Source organism: Orbicella franksi, chromosome 1, assembly GCF_964199315.1.
Source record: "Orbicella franksi chromosome 1, jaOrbFran1.1, whole genome shotgun sequence".
Classification (NCBI taxonomy): Eukaryota; Metazoa; Cnidaria; class Anthozoa; order Scleractinia; family Merulinidae; genus Orbicella; species Orbicella franksi.
Window position 1 is genome coordinate 35,521,525 of NC_138145.1, and position 26,185 is coordinate 35,547,709.

Below are 26,185 nucleotides of genomic sequence, written 5' to 3' on the forward strand. Positions count from 1 at the left end.
AAAATTACCGTATTCAGGCAATATTATGAGGTGAAACTAGAAATTTCCTATCCTTACCCATAAAATGTCACTGAAAATATGGGTATGATCGGTCGACTAAGGATACCATAATAACAATAACAATAGCAATAACAATGACAATGACAATGACAATGACAATGACAATGACAATGACAATGACAATAATAGTAATAATAACTATACATTTATATAGCGCTAATATTATGAAATATTCAAAAGCCCTTTACATATAAAAAGAAGCTCACAAACTAAAACAAAGATTTATAAAAAGGATAAAATGTGCTAGAAATACAAAAATACAAAACGGCTCATGTAACTAAGATTTACAAAAATTATAAACAGTCATAGGCGATTTTAAAAAGATATGTTTTCAATCGTTTTTAAAAATGTCCAAAGACGATCTTGATCGTATGGCCAAGGGCATACGACATGTCATTTCTCGTACTTTCCCTAATATTATAAAGCCAAGTTTCAACATTGACTACTGGAATATATTTTCTTTGTTTTGTTATTATAGTCAACCTAACAGCTGGTTATTTCCCTTTACGCCTATTATATTCTCATAGGGCGCGTCTCAAAAACACGATAATTATATTAGATGGAGTATCTAATAAACTGCTGATTTGTTAAGTTGTATTCTCGTTTGGAATGTTCTCGGCACACAGCCATGTACTGGACGGGGATACCAGTATCACTAAAGATTTATATATACCAAATATTCAGCTCTCCCTTACATTTTAACATTTCCAATCATTTCCTCGTTGAATGGTGAGGTCACTAGGGATTTGGGTATCCCCTACATTTTAGCATTTCTAGTCTTTTCCTTACTCGAATGACCTTTGTATTTGAAAGTTTACTTTGCTTTTTAATGTTCGGTTCATTTGGCTATACCATGGATTAAAGAAACGATAGCAAACAAACACTCTGGAAGGGAATACACATATCACTAGGGATTTGGGTATCCCTTACAGTTTAGCATTTCGATCTAGTCCTTTCCTCGTTGGAATGACTTTCGTCTTTGTAAGTTTTCTTTTCCTTCTAATCTTCGGCGGATTTGCCTACCCTGAATTAAAAAAAAAAAAACAAGAAAAAAACAAACACTCGGGAAGGGGATACCCATATCACTAGGGATTTGGGTCTCCCTTACATTTCAGCATTTCGATCTAGTCCTCGTTCCTCATTGGAACTTTCGTCTTTGTAATTTTGCTTTGCTTTTTTTTAATCTTTGGTCGATTTGGCTACCCTGAATTAAAGAAACGATAACAAATAAACATTTTGGAAGGGGATACCCATATCACTAGGTATTTGGGTATCCCTTACGGTTTAGCATTTCTAGTCCTTTCCTCATTGGAATGACTTTCGTCTCTGCAAGTTCGCTCTTTTTTTTTATCTTCGGTCGATTTGGCTACCCTGAATTAAAGAAACGATAACAAATAAACATATTGGAAGGGGATACCCATATCATTAGGTATTTGGGTATCCTTTCCGTTTTAGCATTTCTAGTCGTTTCCTCATTGGAATGACTTTCGTCTTTGCAAGTTTGCTTTGCTTTTTTATCTTCGGTCGATTTGGCTACCCTGAATTAAAGAAACGATAACAAATAAACATATTAGAAGGGGATACCCATATCACTAGGTATTTGGGTATCCCTTACGTTTTAGCATTTCTAGTCCTTTCCTCACTGGAATGACTTTCGTCTTTGCAAGTTTGCGTTGCTTTTTTATCTTTGGTCGATTTGGCTACCCTGAATTAAAGAATCGATAACAAATAAACATATTGGAAGGGGAGACCCATATCACTAGGTATTTGGGTATCCCTTACGTTTTAGCATTTGTAGTCCTTTCCTCATTGGAATGACTTTCGTCTTTGCAAGTTCGCTTTTTTTCTTATCTTCGGTCGATTTGGCTACCCTGATTTATAGATTTATAGATAGATAGATACCCACATCACTAGGGATTTGGGTATCCCTTACATTTCAGCATTTCGATCTAGTCCTTTCCTCAGTGGAATTAATTTCGTCTTTGTAAGTTTGCTTTGCGTTTTAGATTTGGTTACCCTTAATTAAAGAAACAATAACAAGCAGACACATTGGAAAGGGAAGTAATAGGACAGATAATCAAGGAAAGAGCGATAAATAAACAAGTCTGAGACAAAGTTTATTTCAGACAGGCAACACACACAGAGGTCAGTCACAGCTTGAGACCTGCATATTGCGTGACGGCCGTATCTCCGTGTGCCCGCTCGCATATTGATTTTATTCAATCGCCGAACTATGCGAGGTTTAGAATGCGCCTTTCTTGTTTAAAATGACGTGCATTTCGAGGGTTATCGATAGGCACTAAGCGCATGTTCATACAACGAACTTTGGCGCGTGAATCCGGTTTTGTATGTCGTTATAAATGCGGACTCGGATGAGACAGCCTGTTATAACTTGTGACTATTTTCAGCGACGTTATGTGTTTATATCAAGATTAAGAAAGCTTTTATTTATTGAGACAAAGCTTCGTAAGAATATAAATGGTTTTTGAGCAGAATTATGGATGATTTCAATTGCCCCAGTCTGTGGTATTTAACGCTTTCAGTGTTTTGGATACCCAAAACACTAGGGATTTGGGTACGGGGGTACCCAAAACACGGGGATACCCAAATCAGTGTGACACCGTTACACTCACGGGAAGATTGGGAACTAAAATACCTGTTGTAAACGGGAAAAATTAACGCCCGGGCGGAGTGTGGGGGTATTCAGCGGACACACTTTTATACAAAAATACGTTGTGTAAGTGATCCCGTAAAATTAAAGGACATTTCACTTGCACATACGTAACAAGACATACTTTTCCCGCGTAAAATGTAAATATGGCGGACAAAGTGGACGAGGAATATCTCCGTCTGCATTTGCATGATTATAGAAAGGAAAATGGCTATGCCTTTGGTTTTTTCGAGGGTGATTGTAAAGAATTTTTTGAAGAGTATATGTCTTCGAATTCAAGCTGCTTTGTTCTGTCAGATCGCCATAGTAAGGAATCTTACTTGCAGGAGGAATGCGAATTTATGCGAGATTTGCCGAGATGATGACGGAGAAGACTGGGTGGGCTGCGACGGGTGCGCCCAATATTTCCATGCGAACTGCCTCGGTGTCAGTTATTCCAGAGTCCTCTAACAGCCATTCTTCTTTTGCCCTCATTGACAACCATTTTTATAGTTGATTGCGTCATAAACTAGCCCCAGATTATTTGTCTTAGACAAGATTTTTGTTTTTAAACTAGTCTTAATTCCATTTGTAAATTCTTGAGCCTCTTACCAATTGTTTTGAACACGGCATAACATTATATCGATTCCATGTCAGTAAACCTAAAAGTGAAACTGAGAAAATACTCTTCTTTTTTTTCTTTGCCGTTAAATTAATTAAACCTTAGTCAGCTGCCACAGTGATGGAACAACGTACTTCAGTATGCCTCGGAAAAAGGCCATGTTTGTCCGCTTTATATCAATGCAGAACTCGGAATGCTACCATTCGATTGTAATGAACTTTTGCCGGACGTTACGCGCGCAATGGCGTAATTGCAACTTATGTACAGAAGAGGGGAAAAAGAATTGAGTATTATAAATTCGCAAACAGAGGTAAAAATGATACCAGGTGTGCAACATTTAGCGAATGCACACTTTTGAAAGTTTTAAGCGTTATTTGATGACAATTAATGACACCTAAATAAAGTAGTTAACTTTAAAGATATGTGTGAACAGTACTTAAATATTCCGTGACGCTTACACAACATATTTTTTATCAAAAGCATGCCCGCTGAATACCCCCACACTCCGCCCGGGCGTTAATTTTCCCGTTGTAAACACAAAATGGCCGTGGCATTTATCAATCCTTCCGTGGCTCCCCGGATCACCGTTTACTGTTCATACATGTACGTGTGCCGAGAGTTGTCCAAAAGAGTGCTTCTACAAACCTTTCAAGAGGAATCTACATGATTAAACCGGCTTCGAGGAAAACAATGGTCAGTAATACAAAGAACATCGAAGTATGTGATCGTCACGCTCGACACGGATGAGGAACGTATAAATGTACTTTATATACAAACCTACAGCTGGAAGGAAGAGCTGGCAGTTTTAATGCTACGTAGGTTTCAACGATCGCTACAAAGGACCAAAACTTTAATCTTGAAGCCAGGTAAGAGATTTACGTGAATTTATCGGAGCACTTTACGGAGGCGAGTGTGTTAGTTACTTGCTGGAATATTTTCAAAATTTCCTGAACTTTAAGCAGTCGTTAGTTTTGAAAACCAAGTGGGCAGACAAATTTTATTATTGTTTTAAGTTAAGGTACACTTATAATTTCTATTCATGCAGTTCAGCAGTTTCAAACAGGTGCCACATTTTTAAAACGTGCCTTCAAAGTAGAGGTATTTTCGCGTTTGGTTCAAAACTCGATTTAACGGGTAGAAAATCTTCTTTTAATCGTTGAAGGAACAACATTGAATTATAATTGCAACATGGCTAAACAAACTGTTATGATATATCTATAGTTGAAGAAAAGAATTGGGAATTTTGAGCGAATATAATTTTTTTTTTTTTTAGAGCGCCGGCAATATGTGCTATTTTTCCAGTTTCGGTAGGCATGCAACTGGTGTCGAGCTGACCGAACTTCAATCAATCCTAGAAAACTTCGATTAGAATTTTTAATCAAGTAAAACTCATTTTAGTGATTGACTAGGTAAGGGCTTCGAAATCCCAGCTTATGAAAAAAATCGACTTTTCGAAGTAAAATTAGTGGTTGGTTTTTACAGAGACAGCCTCTTAACACGCGCGCGAGTTGTTTTTAAAAAAGGCTTTTTTAAACAAAAGTTAATAAAACAGTTAGGTGTCATAATCCACATAGCGCGTCGACTTTTTGCTCGAAACAGCTTCCTCCGGTGGTTCTTATTACAAGGGCCTCATTAGCATTTTTTGTTGACATGCCATTTCGCAGTGGAGTTCTCGAATTAATTCGTTCCCTGCCGCCTATCACTCTTTTTTGAGGTCATGAAATGTGCTTAAAAAAGAAGATAAAAGTCCTGGGACAGCAAAAAAATCGAAGCCGGGACCCAAGAAAAAGACAAAAGCAGAATTCCTCGAAGGCAAGAAGAAAACTTTGACCAAAAGCGGCAAGGGATCGTGCATACTCATACCTGTACTCTTACCCCGCTTACTTCTCTTGGTTTTTCCTATTTCTCACGAGCGGTAAAGACCTCTCTATAAACGCATGCTGAAGTTCAATAAGGAGAACGTGACTGTTATACTATTATTGCCTTGGAATTCCCACGAAAATCATTTCGCTTGCTGTGAACGCTAGGGGTGCCATGATTTCATTGGCTGGCAGCATATTCTGTTGACATACATTGGAGTGAAGGCGTGACATGTTTACAACTCTTCAAACGGCGATAACTCGTAAAAGTTTTTCGTGAGAATACCATCTCTTTAAATGGATTAATAGGGTATGTAGAGTTGGTAGATTGTCACGAGATTTTGCCAGAATGTCACTTGAGGATCAAGGAACAAAAACGCGTCGGGGATTTTTTATATCATGAACATTTCTCTTGTGATAGGCGCGAACGTAATAGGGTGGGCAAATTATTCGATAACTTTACGGGTCTATTAAAAGATAACCAATAGGAATACAGGAAACCTCGACACCCTTTGAGAGATTGTTGCTTGCTGATTAATACTGTGCAGTTATTAAACATTACTACTTGTGTTTGATACCTGATTAATTCGGCCGAATGATAGTTGGTGGTTTTCCATTTTCCAGCTTCTTTCTCCGCAACAAAACAGTGAATATTTTTCCTGAATTGCACAGTTTATAACCTTTCTATTGATATATATAGTTTGTGGTAGTTTCCTTATAAAACAACGCTGGTACGAATTTATTTCTGAAGTGCACCCGTAAAGGTATTGTGTAACCTTAATTATATATTAAAGCTTATTATATATTTATTTTTATGTAATAACCAAATCAATGTGCGTGCTCTGATTCTTCAATCAGGTATGGTTTATTGTGCCAATAAACTCGTGGAAATTTCGTGTGTCTTCTGAATTATCGCCTGTGGCTCGTGATTTACGAATTCTTCTCGCGTCTTCTTCCAACATCCCGCGTGGTTTATCAGCCTATAAACCATAGAAACTTGTGGTCTATTGCTTATAAAAACCTTAGCCTGTGCTATGGTACGGAACACTGTTTGGTATACCTTTCATCCAAAGTGTTACGATATTGATGTAATCTAGGCGTTTCTATTCACTTCCTGTCAAAGTGTTTACAGTCACGACTGTCATGGAAACGGTTCTTTCTGTCTAGGATTACCGCCTTTATATATGCTCTCGTGAGTTGCTGTTAACGAAATGAAGAAATCTTACTTTCAGTATTTAAAAGGTGTCATAATGACGTCATAGCTATTGGTAATGGTGGTAGAACCAGAACTCCTTATAGAGCATTTTCAAATGACAATGACCATATGTCTCTTTTAGAAAGTGCAAAAATTTCCTATTAATATGGCCGCCAAGACAACGCTCTGTAAGCTAGACACCCAAAGTTTCCAGGCCCTCGCGCCTTAAAGTAAGGTGGAGCCGTTTGAGCATAAAGTGTTTTTGTTAATGAGAGTGGAAGGGGTTGGGGGAAGGGGGGAGGAGAGGAGGTGTGGTCGCCTGCTCAGTCCCCTAAGCAACTCCCTGGAAGTGCCACTAACAGACAACCAAAGCTGGTAGACATTCCAACCTAATGAATTTGTGCTTGATTACGCTCCCAAATATGATGGGAGCATTGACGAAAGATGTCTTCGGCCAATGAAATCAAGTAAATGCGTCTTAATGATGTCGCATTATGTTAGAGTATCTGTAGCTATATCCCCATTATCCTATTTTAATTTGGTGGCTAAGGCATGAGCGCTTTACCTGGTGCTGGCCTCTGAAGGGTTTGAGACAGTATTCAGTATTCCTTGTTTTATGGTCTGGTGTTATCCTGTGCGTACCTATTGTGCAATGTGTTTTCTCAAAGACAACTCATATACATATGTAATTTATATGACATATATACCTTTCCTTAACCAGGATGTGGTTTGGTGGTTAATAACACACTAAAAAGTCCTGGATATCCTAACAACTACCCACCTTATATGGACTGCAATTATGTGATTCCTATACCACACAACATGACGATGAACATTTCCTTCATCAATTTTGAATTGGAGGATCATCCATCATGCAGGTAAGCACATAGCTGTCACTTCAAGCTTTTAGATCTACTGCTGTCTACAACACGATCTGTTTCTTCCTTTAACTTGTTAAGGATTAAATGGAGTGGAGTGAATGAAATTTGATGAGAATCTTCGTGCTTTATGAAAAAGGACAGCTCGTCAGAACAGAACTCGGATCGAATCTTGTACTCTTGCAATGTCCTTTGGTGGGGCTGGGAGGATGCACAGACAACTCTGGTTAATTTAGGGTGCTGTCTTCAACTAAAAGACAGCCGAATGTTATGAAAAGCTGTTTAACAACCTCAGTTAATATGTTAAGCCACTTCTCATAGTTTCTTGACAAACTAACCATTGAATCTTTTGCCGAACACTGTGTGAATGTTAATGACGATAAACTAACTCAGTTGTCAAGTAAAACTTTGATCATGATAGCGGCGCCCTGCATGCCTTTACATCATAATAAGCAACACATTTGAATTTATGGTTTGAACTGCTGCGTTTAGTTTGACTGAGGGAGGAGCCATTTTGATAGCTCAGTGTATATAAAGCTTCTGCGTTCTAGCGAAATAGGAAAAAATAGAAGCTCTTCTCCGCTTTGCCAGCCTGACATCTTGTCAATCTCTTTTGGCATGTCACATTTCCCCGATATAGACCTAATAAGACAAAATGCGAAAAAAAAGTAGCCGTGGTATATTGTCATATCCGTTATTGGTATACATGTGTTACAAGTCAGTCTGTACAAAAACTGAGTGCCAATATTCTCCGTACGGTCCGGAGCAAGCTTGGCTGTGAAGGAAGTGAGATATCTGATTGCTTTATCTTAGTTAATGGCCCTTTAAACTAACTGAGTTGGGTAATAACGGCCATTTATTTCCGTTTCTTATGTATAGCTGGGACTATCTAGAGATTGTTAATGACGGAATAATGGTTGGTAAGTACTGTGGCCAGAGGACTGGGCAGAACATTCTTTTAACTGGAGACCAGATATTGATGAAACTTCACTCAGACGGCGATGTAGAAGAAAGAGGATTCCTGATATATTTCAATGCTGGTCCACACGGTAAGTACTTTTTCTTGATTTTTAACGAGGGGGGACTGGGACTCATGACATCATGTCGTCATACGACGCCTAAATGATGCCACATTTAAATATGTTTACCATCTTTTTTTGTCGTGTTAGAAAAACTTTGGAATCCTGGCACACAGCAATTACGAACCATGCTGACAATAATGGGAAACAATTACCAAGACAATATTCAATTTTATTTTGAACTTCACATTAGCATTTTTACTCGCACACAAGCATTTTTATTGTTTTTATTATGATTTTGTCTTTTCACAGTTTTCTTAGTATATATTTTAACGTTCGCACTTTCTATCTATTACTCTTTAAAGACTACAGACTGATAGTCGAAAGCTCGTTTTAAACAAATTTTTAACCAGAGATCGTTTTTCTATTTTTCCAAATGTCTTTTCCTGGTTACTCATCTATTTTTAATCTTTTCTTTTTGTTTCTTATTGACAGTTTCTCTTTTTACAAATACTCATTACAACAATCACTACCTAATACAATTTATAGAGTTTGATAAAAATTATCATTCCATAAGAGAGAAAACTGCCATATATCAAAATTAACACACAACACCACACAGCAGGCAGATCTTTGTAATAAATAAATAAATAACAAAATACTACAGGAAATCTACAAAGGTTTTGACAGGATTGCATCCTATCTTTTCCTGATACCGTAAATCCTCGAATTAGCGCCCGGGGCGCTTATTTCAAATTTAGGAGGAGATGGGAGGCGCTTATTCGAGGGAGGCACTTAGTTAATTTTACCCAAATCATGGCCTGACATGATTATTTTTTAAATGCATTGTCTGCGCGTAAACAACAACATAAGCTGTTTATCGACATAAAAAGCTGATCCCAGAGTTTAAATTGCGGCACCATTAGTACTTAACATGTTCAACTTGTTCACTTAACGGTCCTTAACGTGTTCACAAACTGAAACAATGAACAAATCTAATACTACACAGCGATAACTATACATCCTTTGTTGGCTCAGTGCTCGTCCACAAAATGGGGGAAGGGGAGGGGAGCGGCGCTTATTTGAGGGGGGGGAGGGCGCTTATTTAAAATTTTGACCTACACGCGGGGCGCTTATTTGAAGGGGGCGCTTATTCGAGAGGGGGCGCTAATTAATATTTGCGAACTTCCCATTTTGTTTTGGTATACTCAAATTCTTTGTTTCTAACTTAATTTTAACTTTGTTTAGAAACATAGCGAAATCAGAGTATCACAGTCTTGAATTTCAAAACTCTTTAAGAAATGTCTCTATAACATCCAAAATCTCACTAAAGCAAACATGTATGTACCTTTAGAACACCTTTAGAGCTGAGTCGCGTCCAAGCAATGTAGCGCGTCCGGTGTAAACTGTAGACACCTAAACCCCTATATCAAATTAAAGCTTACAGAGCTGGTTAGCTTTCAAACTATACCAAGAATTTTGAAATTAAATGAAATTTTTTTAATTTTTTTTAAAATTTTTTTAAAAATTTTTTTAAAGTAAAACCAGTGAGCAGCACGTCTGCGAACTACTTGAGTTGTAAAACTTTTTTATTTTCTCCTACGCGTTTCATGTGACTAGCACACACTTCTTCAGGGAGTTTAACAATACAAGCAAGTATACCTGTATATATACCTAGATACAATTCTGCATTTCGCAAAAAACGACACCTGCGGATTTACGTATACAAACCGCTCGGTAATGCGTCTAGGAAACAGGCGTAAAAATATTATTAAGGTGTGACATATTTTAAGTGTGACATAACTATTTGGGGCCCACAGTTTTAGCTAAAACTGTGGGCCCCAAATAGTTATGTCACACTTAAAATATGTCACACCTTAATAATATTTTTACGCCTGTTTCCTAGACGCATTACCGAGCGGTTTGTATACGTAAATCCGCAGGTGTCGTTTTTTGCGAAATGCAGAATTGTATCTAGGTATATATACAGGTATACTTGCTTGTATTGTTAAACTCCCTGAAGAAGTGTGCGCTAGTCACACGAAACGCGTAGGAGAAAATAAAAAAGTTTTACAACTCAAGTAGTTCGCAGACGTGCTGCTCACTGATTTTACTTTAAAAAAATTTGTAAAAAAATTTGTAAAAAAATTTGTAAAAAAAATTAAATGAATTGTCGAATTTTCACGACCTCTAAACGTGAGCATCCAAATCACCTTTGGGGTCGCTTTTGAAAGCTACAAGTCTGAGGGAATTTGTTTGTTTGCCCTCAAATTTGGACAGTACCTAGCTTGACATATAAACAACAAAACGTGTCTGCGAATGTTTAATTATTTGCAAATATTTTTTTTCTCCTAGAACGATTTTTCTACAATCACTCCATAATTTTTTTAATCCTATTTCGAAAATGTCCTGTAGCTTTTCACTGAAATTGAATAGGGCAAATTGCAGACCTATGTTTTTTTAGCGCTTTGGGTCCAGAAACTGAGGGACAAATTAAATAAGCGAAAAACAAAATTCGCTTTGACGTGTAGCTTTTAGAAGAGAAGGTGATTCGGACGCTCGCATTTTGAGGTCGTAAGAAATTTGACATTTCATTTCAAAATTCTTGGTACAGGTGAGACAGCTTTATAAGCTATAATTTGATATGGGAGATTAGGTATCTACAGGTAAAACCGGATGCGCTACTTTGCTTGAATGTGAGACACCCCTAAAGGTATACGGTAACCATAATTTCTGTTAAACATCCTTTACAGACATGGTTGATCTAGAAATGTCAACGCGAGTAACAAAACTATTGACAGACCCAAATATTCCCTGATAGATATTGCGAAAGTCACAAAGTGAGGAAAGTTTAAATTCAGCCCAGGCACCTTAACCCCCCTCCCCTCCCCTCGCCCCCCTCACCTTTTCTCCCAGGGCCAAATAGGGTGAATGTCCAGACAAGAACGAAATTCTGCGTTTCTTACACTGTATCGCCATATAAGTAAGGATTCTTTTTTTTTTTTTTTTAAATGGAGTAGTCATTTTGTTTCTTTGGTGTTGTTGCTTCTTTGTTAGGAATGGGTTAAAGTGCAGTTTTGATCAACTAAAATAATCAAGTGTAATTTATTTCTACACCAAAAGGCGATGACCAAGACTTAATGACTGATTTGTATAGTTTTAGTATCAAATGAACTTCAAGAAATAGACCCCGCAAAAAGACCTCTCTCGTGTAAGATAAAACAATGTACAAAGTTGTAAATAGTTTATGTTCTTACTGGTGTTAGCGGTTAGTTTACTTCAGATTGAGATTAACACTGTACAGGTGAGTCTTTAGTCTTCTAAGTATAACCCAGACTATTAATTATTAATCTTAAATAACATTAATTACAGCGCTAACTGAATTGAAACATTACTTTACTAGTGCCACCCAAGATTGTTTCAGATGCTGCGGTGAGAGTAGAGCCAGGTAGCCAAGTGCCATGCTCAGCCACTGGAACCCCTCCCATATACATAACATTGATACGGAACTTTACAGTGGTGATGAACACAACAAACACTGCAAGCAGTAAATTATACCAGGAAGGTAACTACACCTGTGTGGCCACCAACAAGTATGGAACTGATGTGAAGCACTTCGTAATAAAAGGAGGTGAGAAAATATGATATTTGAAACTAACCCCACGCAGAGGGCTGCAAAGGGGGTGGGGCCGGGGGGGGGGTCCAATCATGCATCACGCTGAATGTTTCTATCAAATCACGCATCACGGAGACGTTTTTCACCAATCACGCACCACTTAAAAAGAAGTAAGTGCGTCGCCAATTTTATCTTCTCAACCCTAACAACGTCATTAAAAACAGAACTCTGCCGATTCAACCACAGAAATCTATTGACAAATATTCCAAACATTTCACCCTGAAAATGCCAGTTATCGGCCAAAATAGAAGTGGTGATGACTTTACGGCATTCTGGGAGATTTGGTCTGCATCCGGTAGAATCCTGGATAATCAGGCTCCCGACAAGCATGAAAAAGAAAAAAAAAGGCGAGCGGAGCGAGCTTTGCAAGGTGGGATTTTTACCTCTCCAGAACTCTCTTGGCTAGCTCCGCACGCATGTTATTTCCTTTCCTATAGCACAGTCAGATGCGAACTGAGAAGACATCTACTGCATCTTTGCTATTCTTTGAGATACAGGCATTTATATTTGTGTCAAAGCTTTACCCCCGGAAATACGTGCGACAACTGTTTTTATGTGTGTGAAGGACATAACGTGGCTTTTGAATTCAGCTGGGTTTTTATGACGACCTTCATTAAGAGCATGTGGTACACAAATGTTTTCTCTCTGTAGGAGGTCATTGCTTGCAGAAGCGTCTTCTCGGGCGGCATAATATGATTCCAAACACCAATGTCTCTTCAGTTCAGCCGTTTGGGACGACATTCTTTCAGAAATAAAAACAGAAAATGATGTCACGTCTTCTACGGTATATCGATCTTTATAAAGACTCTATTTACTTTGAATGAATGGTATCCTTCTAGGTCCAAAAACATTCACCCATCAAGGAAATCAGTGTGGTAAATCACGCATCGCGTACCTGTAAAATAGTCAATCACGCATCACGTTGTGATGTCCTGTCCCGCGTCACGCGGCTAATTTGGTCTCAATCACGCGACGCCCTACTAATTTTAAGGACATCAAAAATCACGCAAAAACCATTCGTCACCCTCCATGTACACTGAATTGAGACTAGTATTTGACACACACTTATGGTAAGTCATAACAGACGAAGGGAGGGGGTACGTATCCCTTCCCGCGAGGAGGGAAAAATCTGCCTGCACGCATTTGTTTCACGTTCACAATCTTTCTGATATGTTCTCATGAAAATACGACCAAATTTTGTTAATTCATCTGAAGTTTCTCTGGAAGCAATTTGCAATGACATCTAATGGCACGTGATGGCACGTGATGGCACGTGATGGCATGACAAAGTGATGTTTTTCTCCAAGTCATGGAAAAAAAACAAAAACAATTGAATTGGTTTATTGGTGGGAACTTTAAGTTTTGAAAAAAGAAAAACATGCACTGTCGACCGTATAAACGATCCACGAATAAGAAGCTTTGCTACCGAAACAAATCACTTGATAAATAAATTGTATCGCGCGGTGCACTCGACCGTAAATCCTTAACAGACTGGTCAGCGGATTGGCAAAAAGTCCAACAGGAATCGAAGGATCGAGTGAACCTCACATCCATAGCTATATCTGGGATTAATGACTACCTCATTATGCGAGTTAAAAATGAGATGAAGGAATCTGTGTGTTTTGGTGCCTTGAAGTGGCTTGATAGGCACTTGACGGGTTTTGAAATTGACACAAAAAAGTTAGAGAAATAAATAAAGATTAATAAATAAGTATTAAAATAAATATCTTAATTTACCACTCCCCCGATGCGGCTTTTCAGGGTCAATAGAAACAAACACTTGCAGGGAATAAAACTATTCAGTCGATATTAACTCTGTCTTTTTAATATTTTGATTTGTTACATGCAGGGTGTGGTCCAGTGATTGAAAATACACTCAGAAGTCCCGGATATCCTAACGATTACCCAAATAATACAGATTGTATTTCTTCGGTTCCTATTCCACAAGGCATGGTGATTAATATTACCATTAACGAACTTTACCTGGAGGATAGTATATCTTGCGAGTAAGTATTGATTTTTAATATGTTAACAAGTTGCGAATGTAGGCAGAGGTCCAGTGACCTGCATCACTTTCTCCACAGAATGCAAAGCCTGAATGGGCGAAAGTCTCCTTTTTTTTCAAGGAAAGTCACATTTGTATTAATCTGATTATTTGATCGCGAGTTGTAGGAGGAAACCTTTCAGCTGTGAGCATGTGCTCAGGTCCTTCAACAACTTTGAGTTCTTAAAGCGGCGTAAGGCTGAATTTCCTTCGTTTTATCACCAAGTAATAATTGAATGTTTTTCAATTTGAGTAACTTTTTAGTAACAAGGACGAAAAATTCTGAAACTAAATTATAGCTGTAAGTTAAGGGGCCCTAATCAACCACACCTTTGTCTTTGTTTACATGCGAGGGTTTGGCTATTATATTTTATTCGCTGCATGTCGAAACGAAGGAAATCACAATGAAACTACTAAAGATAATTTAACATACTTTCTGGAACACAACTTACAGTAAAGCAATAAGATTTCGCTTCATCATGCAATATCAATAATTCGATGGCATCGAAAATGGTGGAGGCTGAGTAGGGCCTTTAATATGTATATCTGCCCGAATTCGCAAAAACATGCCCGCATTAACTCAAAGACAGTCCCACCGGCTAGAAGTCATCTGACCAACCCCTGGCTAGGAGGTTAGCCCGTCACGCATGTACGTGGCATGGACCTCTGCAGCAGGGTGCCATGTCACGTCAACATAGAACCCTCAAACAAGGTTAAACAACTGAGTAAAATACCCAGAAACACAGTCAATATCAAGGTTATTTAATACTGAAAACTCAAAGTCTAGTCAGGTAGGGGTGTCAGTACAAGACACCCTCCCCTCCCTACTGCTTTTGACAGCTAGCCGCGAGCAAACCACCAGCAGATAGGCCAGTGCCTGGACCATGTGCCCAGCCTGGTCGTGACGGAGCTCCCCCTGGGTTTAAAGTCATTACCTTAGCCTGGATTCGGGCTGTGCCCGAATCCAGGCGAAAACCTAGTGGGATTATCTTTGTGAAATCGCCTAGATATATGTTTTATTTTTATCGTCATCATTATTTTTTGAATGATAAAGTCTTGACAGAAACCGCGAGGAAAGACAGTCATCTAGATTCTAAAGATTGGCACACAGTAAGGGACACGTTGCACACGTTGGACACGTTTCAGCGACATTTTCCTAGTGTGAAAGTTTTACTAGCGCGGAAAGGGAGCAGGGATGGCGCAGTGATGAAAGCGCTCATCTCCCACCAATGTGTCTGGTGTTCGATTCCGACCCGGTACCATGTGTGGGTTGAGTTTGTTGTTGGTTCTCGCCTTACTCTGAGGGCTTTTGTCTGGGTTCTAGGGCTTTCCTTCTTCCACAAAAACCAACATTGTAAATTCCAATTCTACCAGGATAGAGGACCTGCTTGGAAACCAGCTAAGGCTGAGGTAGCTTCCTCTCTTAATATTGTCATTTATTTTTGACTTTTGTATTTATTTATATTGCGAGGACAACACAAAATGTTACATGAAATTCAGCTGGTTCGAATTTGTCGGTAAGGAAGAAGGGACGTAATGACCCCAGTTTTAATTCTCGCATGGTGAGCACTGCTCTTGCCAACTGTCCCCGCTATAAAAAAGAAATGAACCAATATCTTCTTCGTGTGCACAAGCTTGCTCACTGTCCCTGCAACATGGGTTCTATGCGTACACGCGAAGGGGCTGGTCCCCGCTTCATGATGCCGCAACATGTCCTTATTAGTGTGTGCCGGTCGACCTTTACACTAGCTTTTCGCGCTTGCCGTTCTCGGGTTCTGATGAATGATAGAATACAAGTCACTGAACCAAACCTCGCAATACTTGCATAACAACACTACTATAAATTTACTCATTTTATAGCGCGAGAATGAAGTGAGAAACTACAATAGCACAGTCGGTTACACTTACCGTACTCTTAAACTTATCTTAACACATTACCAAGTAAGAAATTACGCGACTCTTCAGTACACACTCCGCTTATAAGGAAAATGGCTGGAGGAATAAATATGACATGCGCGTGCGTGATGCACTTCCCAGTGATCTCCAAGCTCGTATCTCGATTCTTCGCTCAATTCTGCACAAGCAAGTGACTGTCGAGAGTTCTTTTGCAGGATCGATTTTGATTGGTTTAAAAAAAACAAAAAAACAAAACAGTAAAAGCTACCAGAATAAAACAACAGGAACCTGATTGAGGCACATGATTTTAGCTAGGAATGCGCGTTTAAACCGGAAGCGGGATATTTTCGGATTTCTAATAAGTGCTTTTCAGGGTCGCTCGATTCTCGAGTGCTAGTAGGGGAACGAATAATCTGGGTTCCAGGTTGAAATGACCCGTTGTTAAAGAACGTCACTTGTTTATGTTTCATTTCTTTGTAGCCGAGATTATGTACAGATTACCAATGAGAAGAACCGGGTGTTTGGCAAGTACTGTGGTCACATGACTGGAAAGACAGTTCTTGTATCTGGAAAATACGTCTTGATAAGATTCCACTCAAACAGCGAAATTCAAAACAGAGGATTTCTAATGGAGTTCTCAGCTGTTGTGCCGCCCTGTAAGAAATGATAATTGATAAGGAGTTTGATGCTTTTATGACTGAGATAATCACTTTAAAACGTGTCGAGGCACAGAAGAGAGATATTTCTCGAACAACTATAAAACCAAAACTGATTAGAGCGAATAGGCCTGTATCTGTAAGAGTGACTGCTGGGGACGATAGAAGTTGATATAGAGAATCAATCAATACAATGAATAACGATTGCACGATATCTATAGACATAGATAATGACTTTGGAAAACGATACAAATTTGAAATTTTGCAACACCTACCAAGCTTTGAATTTTCGAATTTTGCATCGCGATAGCCTCCTTTAAGACAAGTGAAATATGTGAGTGCCTAAAGGAGTTTTTATCTTGAACACGTAAGAAATAATTAACAAAAACTTTGTCTACCTCCACAAACTCGAAAGGCCTTCCATTCCTTGCTAAGTGAAAGTACCAGGTTCAAGCTGCATGGGGTAGCCTGCTTAGGTGGCCGGATTTGTGAGCGAGTGATCCTAAGCCAACGAGTTAAATTTAACTTGACTCCTCGCCAATTCCCTCGTGGCTTGGCTTCGCCACTCGCGTTCACTCTCGGTTTCACCGCCAAAACAAAAGCTCTCGCGCGCAAAATCCCGCTGCTACGCAGGCTAGCCATCGGGAGGTAGACAGTTTTGGTGCAAGTCAAGTGATACGTGCAGGTCCAATAATAGGTAAGTGTTCATGATATAACACCCAGGACCCTTGTGTCGAGTGGTAGGGTCTCCGGGAAAAAAAAAATCACTTTTTTCATGTGGTCAGCCGTTAGCTACCTTTGAGGCCATATGAGTCCCGTGCAGAAGCAGATTCGACACCAAATGGTCAAATCCAAAAGGCGGGTTAAAATGACCATAGAAAACCAACTCGGAAATTCTTGTCCTATAGAATGTTTCTACTGCTGTCGTATTTTCATGTTATTTCTGGTGATGTAAAAACAGGTTTATTTTTTACTCTTAGCTGTTCCAGAACCTATCGCCTTCTACCCCTTGAATGCTCGCTATAAAGCCACAGAAAAAGAAAACAGGCAACTAAGGGGAATCCTGGGAGATGTTGTGATTACAAATGGACCCTACAACGAAGCAGGCGGAGCGTACATGTTTTATGGCACTGTAAGCAGCTACATCGAGTTTCCGAATAAAGGGGGCCAGGACACTCGTTTGTCAATCACACTGATGTGCTGGGTTCAACCCGGAGGCCAAGATGGACCACTATTCAGCTACGGAGTTTCTGGTTTCACTGTCTGTATCTGGATTCACAATGGCGGATTCTTTAATCGAATCATCAAACATCCATCTTTAGAAAGACTGACTACTATAACAACTGAGGTTCTTCCAGCTGGAGAGTGGGTTCATGTTGCAGCAAGTTACGATCACAACAGCGGAAATAACTCGCTGTATATCAACGGAAATTTGAGAGCCTCACAAAACATTGGCACAGGTTATGAGATTGCAACCGCCTCCCAGAGAGTTCGAATGGGGGTTAAAGATGGCATTAATAGCTATTTCAAAGGGAAAATCACGGAAATGAAGGTTTACGATGTCGCACTGAACGATGCACAGATACAAACATCAATAATACAAGGTAACTGAAAAACAATATGCACTTGTTCCCGAAATAGTTGTCTAGTTACCCTCCCCGATGATTCCCTTAATTAATAAAACTCCTGTTATTGGACAACTTTGCAAGAGGTAATAGACACCCGTTTCAGGATCTCCCTTGGCAAAACAATGTTTCGCTAGAGGACAAAAGAAGTAATTAATAGAACTGGAGAATATCGGGAGCAGACAAGCCTGTGAGAGTAGACGGATTTCGTGAATTCTGTTGTCTCACGTCGTCCGAAAATAAGTCTGCACGTACGCTCGCATGCTAAAAGTGACATGCAGTATCTTTTTAATGCCATTAAAGGCAATGTCTTGGCCACCTTTTAGAATTCTCTCATGGGTTGTTTTGAGCACGCACCTTGACCTTACTCCACAAATATTTATGCATGTGTACATCATTGTGTCAACTAAAACCACGTTTTGACGTAGTCTGTGCCTCTATTACAGCAAGATGTGATTTGTTTAAAATTGATGTAAGCAAGTATGGTCAGTCAATAAACATTAAGGATAATGTTTTTTTTTTTATTTCTAACCGATTAGTTCCACCAACGGTAACATTCCCAGCTGCTCTGTTAGCAATACAAGGAGGCATGCTGTCATGTTCAGCCAGAGGAACTCTTCCTATATACACAGCACTGATATGGAACTCTACAGTACTGGTGAAAACAACAAACACTGCAACCATCCGTCTGGACAAGGATGGAAACTACACCTGCCAGGCCATCAACCAGTATGGAACAGATGTGAAAGAACTCCAAGTCAATTTCACAAGTAAGAGTTTTTTCTTGTCTAATCTCTCTTTTCTTGTCAAATAAAGTGCAATGCTCGAGAGTGAGTCCCAAGTAAACTTCGAGAAAACGCCCTGTAATGGCCTTCTGGGTGCAAAGGACTAAGCACCTGTACTGCAAAAAATGAACGGGTTTGAGACTATAACTTAAAGTGAAGTTCCATGCTGTCCATATTGTTATCAAAGAGTTCTATCTGACTAATTGTTGGCCATAGCATCTCTTGATGTAACGGATATCTCATGCAGTGATCGCACTTATAAAGGACACGTCTGGATCATGAATTCCTTCAATCATGGCCATAATGTTTGAGACACTGTTATTTTTCCCTTAAAACCAGAATCCAATGTACTCCCCATCCCCCTCTGGACAAAGCTGGGTGTCAGGATTCAATGAATTGTAGAAATGGCCAAATAATTACTTCTAAAAGAGATTTTATAAAATACTTGAGATAGTACGCGCACTCCCATTGATTGGTCAATAGGCGTGTTTAAATGAGCTTATGTAAACACGGTTACACATAATGTTTTAGATTCGCACGTATTTTTAAGAGCTATTTTATAAAAGCAATAGAGTACTTTTTCTGTGTTTATGTAGCTTCATCTAAACACTTCGGGAGTTGAAAGAATTCTCAAAAGTTTTCCAAACCCTCAACCTGCGTCTCAAATTCTCCCAGCCTTTACGTGTTTAGATGAGGCTACATAAACATGGAAACAGTACTCAATTGCTTAATCTAAACCTCGATGTCCAAACGTTGAAGACGTCGATGAGAACAGTTTTATCCCATTCTATACTCAACTTTATTATATTTCAATCGAATAAAGTAAACATGAATTCTCATCCTTCAAGTCATATCAAGTTTGGTTAAATTGGTTAGACCTTTGTTAATGGATGTCCATTCCCCTAAAATGTCGGTTAAAATGTGTGCCTTGTAACGTTGAAAAAACAGACAAAAACCGTCTTTGTATTAACAGAATATGGCCCAGAGATCGGCTTTCTGACCAGTGAAGGATATCCTTACAGCTACCCAAGGAATATGGAAAATGTATCCACATATCCTATTCCAGAAGGCTGGTCGATGAACATTTACTTTCAGGATTTTGATGTGGAAAAAAGTTATCATTGCCTGTAAGTGATATAGCTGCGATGATCGAGTGTATCAGCTACATTTATCTAATGTGGAATAGAGTCATGTGATGGTATTACTCTTTGGATTAATTTCTATCTATTCTGGATCTATGCATTTGTCCAATGCGAACATAGCCTTATCAGCTTTTTTGAGCTTTATTTGTAAATACTCTGTTTTTAGTGAATCTAAGTCCCTTTATGATGTTCCAAATTATGCTTATTAGTTATAAGATTTTAGAAGTCTACTTGAATGGGGGACATTATTATATTACAATGCTATGGAATATTATAATAATTCGTGTAAACATGACCCGCCTAGATTAGCTCAGCTATCTACAGGCATGTTATAATTGTAATTTTAATTTGAAAACAAAAATAATATGTATGTATGTATGTATGGGACTGGAAATGTTTCTCTTTGTGTGATTAACACTAATTTCATTAATTTGTAGTACCCTTCCCCCCGGACAATAGGCGGACATTTGCTCCAGGGGTTGGGGCGTATGAAATATTACTCCTGCTAAATTATAGTATAATCACAGGTGACCGAAGCTTGCAAATGAGCGTCCCTGTACATGCAGCAGTACTGAGGTTACGCAACAGTCCAAATTTAAGGATTTGATTCCGACTTGGTTCTCGTGAGGTTCCTAAGGCGATTTATTGCAATTTAGGAGGTTTTTAGTTTCACTGCTTTGTCCTCTATATCTCCTAAAAATCACCTAAATTGCAATAAATCGGCCTAGAAGCCTCATGCACGGGAGCTAAGTAAACACACACCTGAAGCAAGGTAGGGTTATGTTTATTCATACTCCTTCGTATTTTTTAGGCTTAAGAATAGAACCGTTTTTCCAAACAAATCCTTAAATTTGGACTGTTGTGTAACCTGAGTACGACTGTATGTACAGGGTCTTGGTCCACCCGTACTGTAACAATAATTTGTAAAAGCATCCTTGTATTTGTAGGTTATCATTTCCTTTTTTAAACTGTCTTTGTTTCAAACTTTTGGTCCTTCTATTTCGTTTCGTGAAGATTGCTCCCGTGCACTTTTGTATATTATTTTGCCAGAAAAGGTAAGCCTTTTGTATACCTTTAATTGAAAAAAGGTACCCCTTTCACATGCTTTCATAACTGGACCGTAATGTGACTAAATCGCCGAAAAGGAAATATTATTTTCATGTAGTGCCGGGAGCCCATCATGGGCTCCTGGTAGTGCTTAATAAAATAAATGATACAGCCATAAAGGGTGGCTATTAAAAATATTTTAATTAAAGGCCTATGAAATAACTAAACGACAGATTTCCCTACCTTTTCATATACCTCACCTTTTGAAATTCCTACCCTTTAAGTATGTGAAGCCTGAGCAAGGTTACCCCTTTCGGGCGGAGCCTCTCTGTACACGCTATTATAGGAAGTGCCCCTTCCCCCGATCGTTTCCCGTGCTCGGACACATCATTTTGTTTGGACTCCACTCAAGAAGCTACAGCTGCTTTCTTTTCACCTCGAGCAACTCTTACGCTGCTTTTCTGCTCTCCAAACTCACTGCATGCATCATAATTAGATAATTCACGCTAAAGCATGAATCAATTGTTAATGAATTAAGACACATCTTATTGCCAGGGATTATGTATTTATTAATTGGAATTATATATTTTGGAATGTCTCACGAGTGTCACAAGTAACTCAGTTTAGCGGCTTGGTCTAGAACATTATTTACCTTTCTTTGTAGCGAAGACTCTTTGAGAATTACGGACGGGACGGGAACGTTTGGCTTCTACTGCGGTAACATGACCGGCAAAAATCTCCTAGTGACAGGAGACCAAGTGAAAATATTATTTAAATCAGACGACAAGGTTGAACAAAGGGGATATCGGTTAGTCTTCACTCTGGTTTCACCACATGGTAAGTGGGATCATAAAGAAGTGATTAAGCTTATCACGTTTACCGTGTTTATCTCCCTCTTAAATAATTCCCAAAATTTTAATTCCACGACGAAAACTGAAACACGAGTTTCCGATTTCCAATGCGCCAAAACAGGTTTTTTTAATCATTGTCATAAGCTCCTGACATTGTCATGGAACTTCTGGTGGCAAATGAATTTCACAGCTGTTTTGCCACTCTTTAAGAAATGATAATTGATGAGGAGTTTGATGCTTGAAGGCCTTTCGAGTTAATGGAGGTGTTGAGTTAATGCTTCATCTTTAGCCTCTTTCTCAAAGCGAGTCTTGGTTCCTGTAGCTACGGTTTTGCGTGTATTACGGACCCGCGTCCGGTGTGTCATGGGTCAGTCACGTGTGAGTAGTCTAATGCAAGTAGTTGCCGATGATTGAAGTGGACGTTTATTATCAAGCCGTATTGTGACACTTTCTGCTTATCGATTAGTTCGATTTCTTTTCACTTCCTCATAGCCTTGTGTACTTGTTGTAGAAAACCTGAACTTCGATTCTTTTGAAATTGGATTGTTTGTACCTGGACAATACGAAGTGTTAACGAGAGATCGCAAGATAGGAATGTAATAAATCTCTCGACCATAAATGTAATAAGATTTGACCATTAATGTAATAAACTGAACAACCATAAATGTAATATGGCTTAACCATAAATGTAATAAACTGCCTGCCATTCTCTTATTTCGTGCTGAGTAGCCTGTTCCAGGCTCTCGAATAGTCGGGGGTGAACGAAGACGCCTTATTTCCAGTCGTTTTTCTCTCGCTCGCCCCTTTCCTGGAACAGGCTAAGTACAGGGAGGACAGGGAGTCTTTACATCAATTTGGAGGACTCATTTCTCGCAGCACCATTTTGACCCAGAGCCCAAAACCCGAGAAGCCATCATTCTAGTCTGTGGAGTCTATATACCAGACGAGATCTCGAGTGGTCTACAATAAGTTTTTTTGAGGTATTGGGAGTTGATGATGTTCAAGTGTACTTAATTGAAATGCTGGGAGTTGATAAAGTTTGATACATTTGAAGAAGATTGAGGTTGTTAGAGTAATTTCAAAGGCAATGAAAGTGAGAAAATTTTGGGACACCCTCGCTTCAGGCGAAAATAAAACTGACACAGCCAAGTATTATCTCTTCTGGTTCGAACTTCTACCGTCATTTGTTTGAGTCGCTTAAGACTTGATCATTTTTTTAGAATTCATTTGCCAGGGGTGGATTGGGTGGCTAGCCACTCAACTTTAAAAGAAGCAAATAATGAAACAATTGTATCGGACCTAAAACGAAGGCGCATCTGGATTTTCTTAGGCACTGTTAAAGAGTATTTTTGACATATATAGTTGTGATGTTAATACAAACCTGGATCTTTACACAATTTCTTTGGGTATTAGTTGTTGAGTTCACGTTGTAATAAACCAGGCTTTTTTCTATAGTTTTCTTCAGTGTTTTATCCGTATATGGCCCATGTAAAAGGTAAAGTCTGCATACAAGCCAAGTGGCCCACCAGGCCGGAGCTTATCTCGGTTTCTGTAGCATGAAGCGACTAGGAGTATTTCTACTCCCCCCTGAATGGGATGCTAGTCCATCGCAGGGTTACTCCCAGCATTAAGTTCGCCGGTACCCATTGATACACTTGGGTGGAGAGGGGCACTGTGAGAGTAAAGTGTCTTACCCAAGAACACAACACAATGTCCCCGGCCAGGGCTCAAACCCGGACCGCTCAATCGGGAGACGAGCGCACTAACCATGAGGCCACCGCACCTCTCATGTATGGCCCATGTGGCTGGTAGGATATCAAATATATCTATCCTGGTTCAAATAAAAATACATATACCTGGACTACAATTAACTTTGGCCAAAACATAGTGATCTTGTTTTACATGGTTCCACTTCCCCCATTCCCTTGACTGAATACAAAACGGAGCCATCCACAAGAAATTTCAAATTAGAGCAGGCTTATTCTCTGTAAGGTGATGTTTGACTGGAATTCTATCTCTTCTCTTCTGTCTTGCAAACACTCCAAGAGCAATTATTTTAGACCACCCGAGATTTCTTCTGGTATATATACTTGATGATTTCGAAATGTTCACAGGGACAGTAATGATGCCTTTTCGGATTTTGGCTTCTGGGCAAAAACCATGGTGTAGCATTGATTCCTCCAATTTGATTTGGGGCACCCCGGTCTTCCCTGTACGAATATGTCCCTTGACTCAGGGGTAATAGGCAGTTTGTTACATTTATGCTTAAGCTGTATAACATTTATGGTCGGTCAGTTTATGGTCCATTTATGGTCAAAGTTTATTACATTTATGGATAGTGGAATTTTATTACATTAATTTTTTGTGGCTAAAAGTTATTACATTTATGGTGAGTATAACATTTATGGCCAATTTTTATTACATTTATGGTTGGTATTACATTTACGGTTGGTATTACGTTTATGGTTTTTATTACATTTATGGGTGATACACCAGGTTCAAGCTGTTGTCGCCATAAGGCGTTAGTGAAAGGAATATACAATTTCGAAGCACATCACGTGATACGTTTTAGTGCAATGATAAGAAGGTGTTCACAACTCCCACGACCCTTGAGTGGAGTGGTAGGATCTCCGGGAAACAAAGTTCATTTTTTCCTTGTGGCCAGTCGTTCACTTTTAAATAATTTTCGGCTACATAAATGTCCGTCTTTGGGAGGAAATTCGACTCCGAAGAGCAACTCCAAACAGCGGGATAAGATGACCACAGAGAACCAACTCGGAAATTTCTGTCCTATAGAATACTATTACTGCTATCGTATTTCATGTTATATATGTGAGGATGTAAAATAAAATAATGGTGTTTTTTATTCGTAGTTGTGCCAGAACCTGTCATCTTCTACCCCTTGAATGCTTGCTATAAAGCTGCAGAAAAAGAGAACAGACAGCCAGAGGGAATCATGGGGGATGTTGCTATTACAAATGGACCCTACAACGAACCAGGCGGAGCGTACATGTTTTATGGCACTGATAGCAGCTACATTGAGTTTCCGAATAAAGGGGGCCCGGACACCCAGTTCTCATTCACACTGATGTGCTGGGTTCAACCCAGAGGCCAAGATGGACCACTATTCAGCTACGGAGTTATTGATTATGGAGTCGTTGCGATTGCGAACAGCAAATTATTTAATCAAATCGTGCAAAGGGGACATCCTTATCATTTGACTGGTATGACAACTCCTGAGGTTCTCCCAGCAAGGAAGTGGGTTCATGTTGCAGCAAGTTACGATCACAACACCAGAAATAACTCGCTGTATATCAACGGACATTTAAGTGTCTCGCAAATCATTGGCAAACGTTATTCCATTGCAACCATCAAAACCAACGTTCGAATGGGGACTAGAAGTGTTAACAATAAGAACTTCAAAGGGAAAATCGCGGAAATGAAGGTTTATGATGTCGCACTGAATGAGGCGCAGATACAAACATCGATAAGACAAGGTAGCTGCACTTTTCCCGAAATATTTGTCTCCTTACCCTGTCCAATGATTCCCTAAATTAATAAACTCCTGTTATTGGCCAAGTTGGCAAGAGGTAGCAGACACCCGTGTCCCAAAACAACGTCTCGTTAGAAGACAAAAGAAATGATCAATAGAACCGGAGAATGTACTGAATGTCTGCATGTACGTCCCCGCGCTAAAAAGTGACATACATTATCCCTTTCTTGAAGCCATTAGAGGCAATGTCTTGGCCATCTTTTAGAGCTCTGTCATGAAAGGACTTCTGGCGAGAACAAACTACATCAGCTTTCTTTCCACGTAATAGCTACATTTGAGCTAAAAATGAAAGAAATTAGAGTTGTTAAATGGTAATCTATTGCCAGGATCATTTCTTCACTTCACACTTCATGCGCAGTTCGAATTTTATAATTATCTCACACGTATCAGAAGTTTTGTTTTTTTTCTGACCTGGGTTGTTTTAAATGCGCAACTTGACCTTACTGCACATATACTATATATATATTTAGAAAACAGCCCTAAGAAAATACCCGCGCTGATTGCTTAAAAATCATGTTTCTATTAAACGATTAAATTATGAGCTCGAAATAAATTTAATAGCCGCTCAAAACTTTATCTAAATCCTTTTCACAGACACTTCGAAAGTGCCAAGAAACGGCCATCATT

The 26,185-nt window shown here is 39.2% G+C and overlaps 4 protein-coding genes across 7 annotated transcripts in view; all 4 read left to right on the plus strand.

Moving 5' to 3' along the window:
* Positions 1 to 8,888, plus strand: part of LOC145464054 (uncharacterized) — a 29,650-nt gene extending 20,762 nt beyond the window's left edge. Inside the window, exons 6-8 of the mRNA XM_081447874.1 lie at positions 7,108 to 7,264; positions 8,144 to 8,313; positions 8,779 to 8,888. Coding sequence (XP_081304000.1) covers positions 7,108 to 7,264; positions 8,144 to 8,313; positions 8,779 to 8,888 — 437 coding nt within the window. The remainder of the gene's footprint in view (positions 1 to 7,107; positions 7,265 to 8,143; positions 8,314 to 8,778) is intronic.
* LOC145480561 (nephrocystin-1-like) overlaps positions 1 to 26,185 on the plus strand; it is a 109,968-nt gene that overhangs the window by 39,699 nt on the left and 44,084 nt on the right. The gene's annotated exons all lie outside the window — the stretch shown is intronic.
* LOC145480686 (CUB and peptidase domain-containing protein 2-like) lies at positions 11,541 to 14,021 on the plus strand. The gene is made up of 2 exons (XM_081458991.1): positions 11,541 to 11,914; positions 13,809 to 14,021. Exons 1-2 carry the CDS (start codon positions 11,806 to 11,808, stop codon positions 13,967 to 13,969), a joined length of 270 nt encoding a protein of 89 aa, XP_081315117.1. The 5' UTR covers positions 11,541 to 11,805; the 3' UTR covers positions 13,970 to 14,021.
* LOC145464065 (uncharacterized) overlaps positions 16,429 to 26,185 on the plus strand; it is a 32,807-nt gene continuing 23,050 nt past the window's right edge. Inside the window, exons 1-6 of the mRNA XM_081447883.1 lie at positions 16,429 to 16,555; positions 17,536 to 18,159; positions 18,720 to 18,950; positions 19,939 to 20,092; positions 21,819 to 21,991; positions 24,879 to 25,502. Of these exons, the coding sequence (XP_081304009.1) occupies positions 16,441 to 16,555; positions 17,536 to 18,159; positions 18,720 to 18,950; positions 19,939 to 20,092; positions 21,819 to 21,991; positions 24,879 to 25,502 (1,921 nt within the window). The 5' untranslated portion in view covers positions 16,429 to 16,440. The remainder of the gene's footprint in view (positions 16,556 to 17,535; positions 18,160 to 18,719; positions 18,951 to 19,938; positions 20,093 to 21,818; positions 21,992 to 24,878; positions 25,503 to 26,185) is intronic.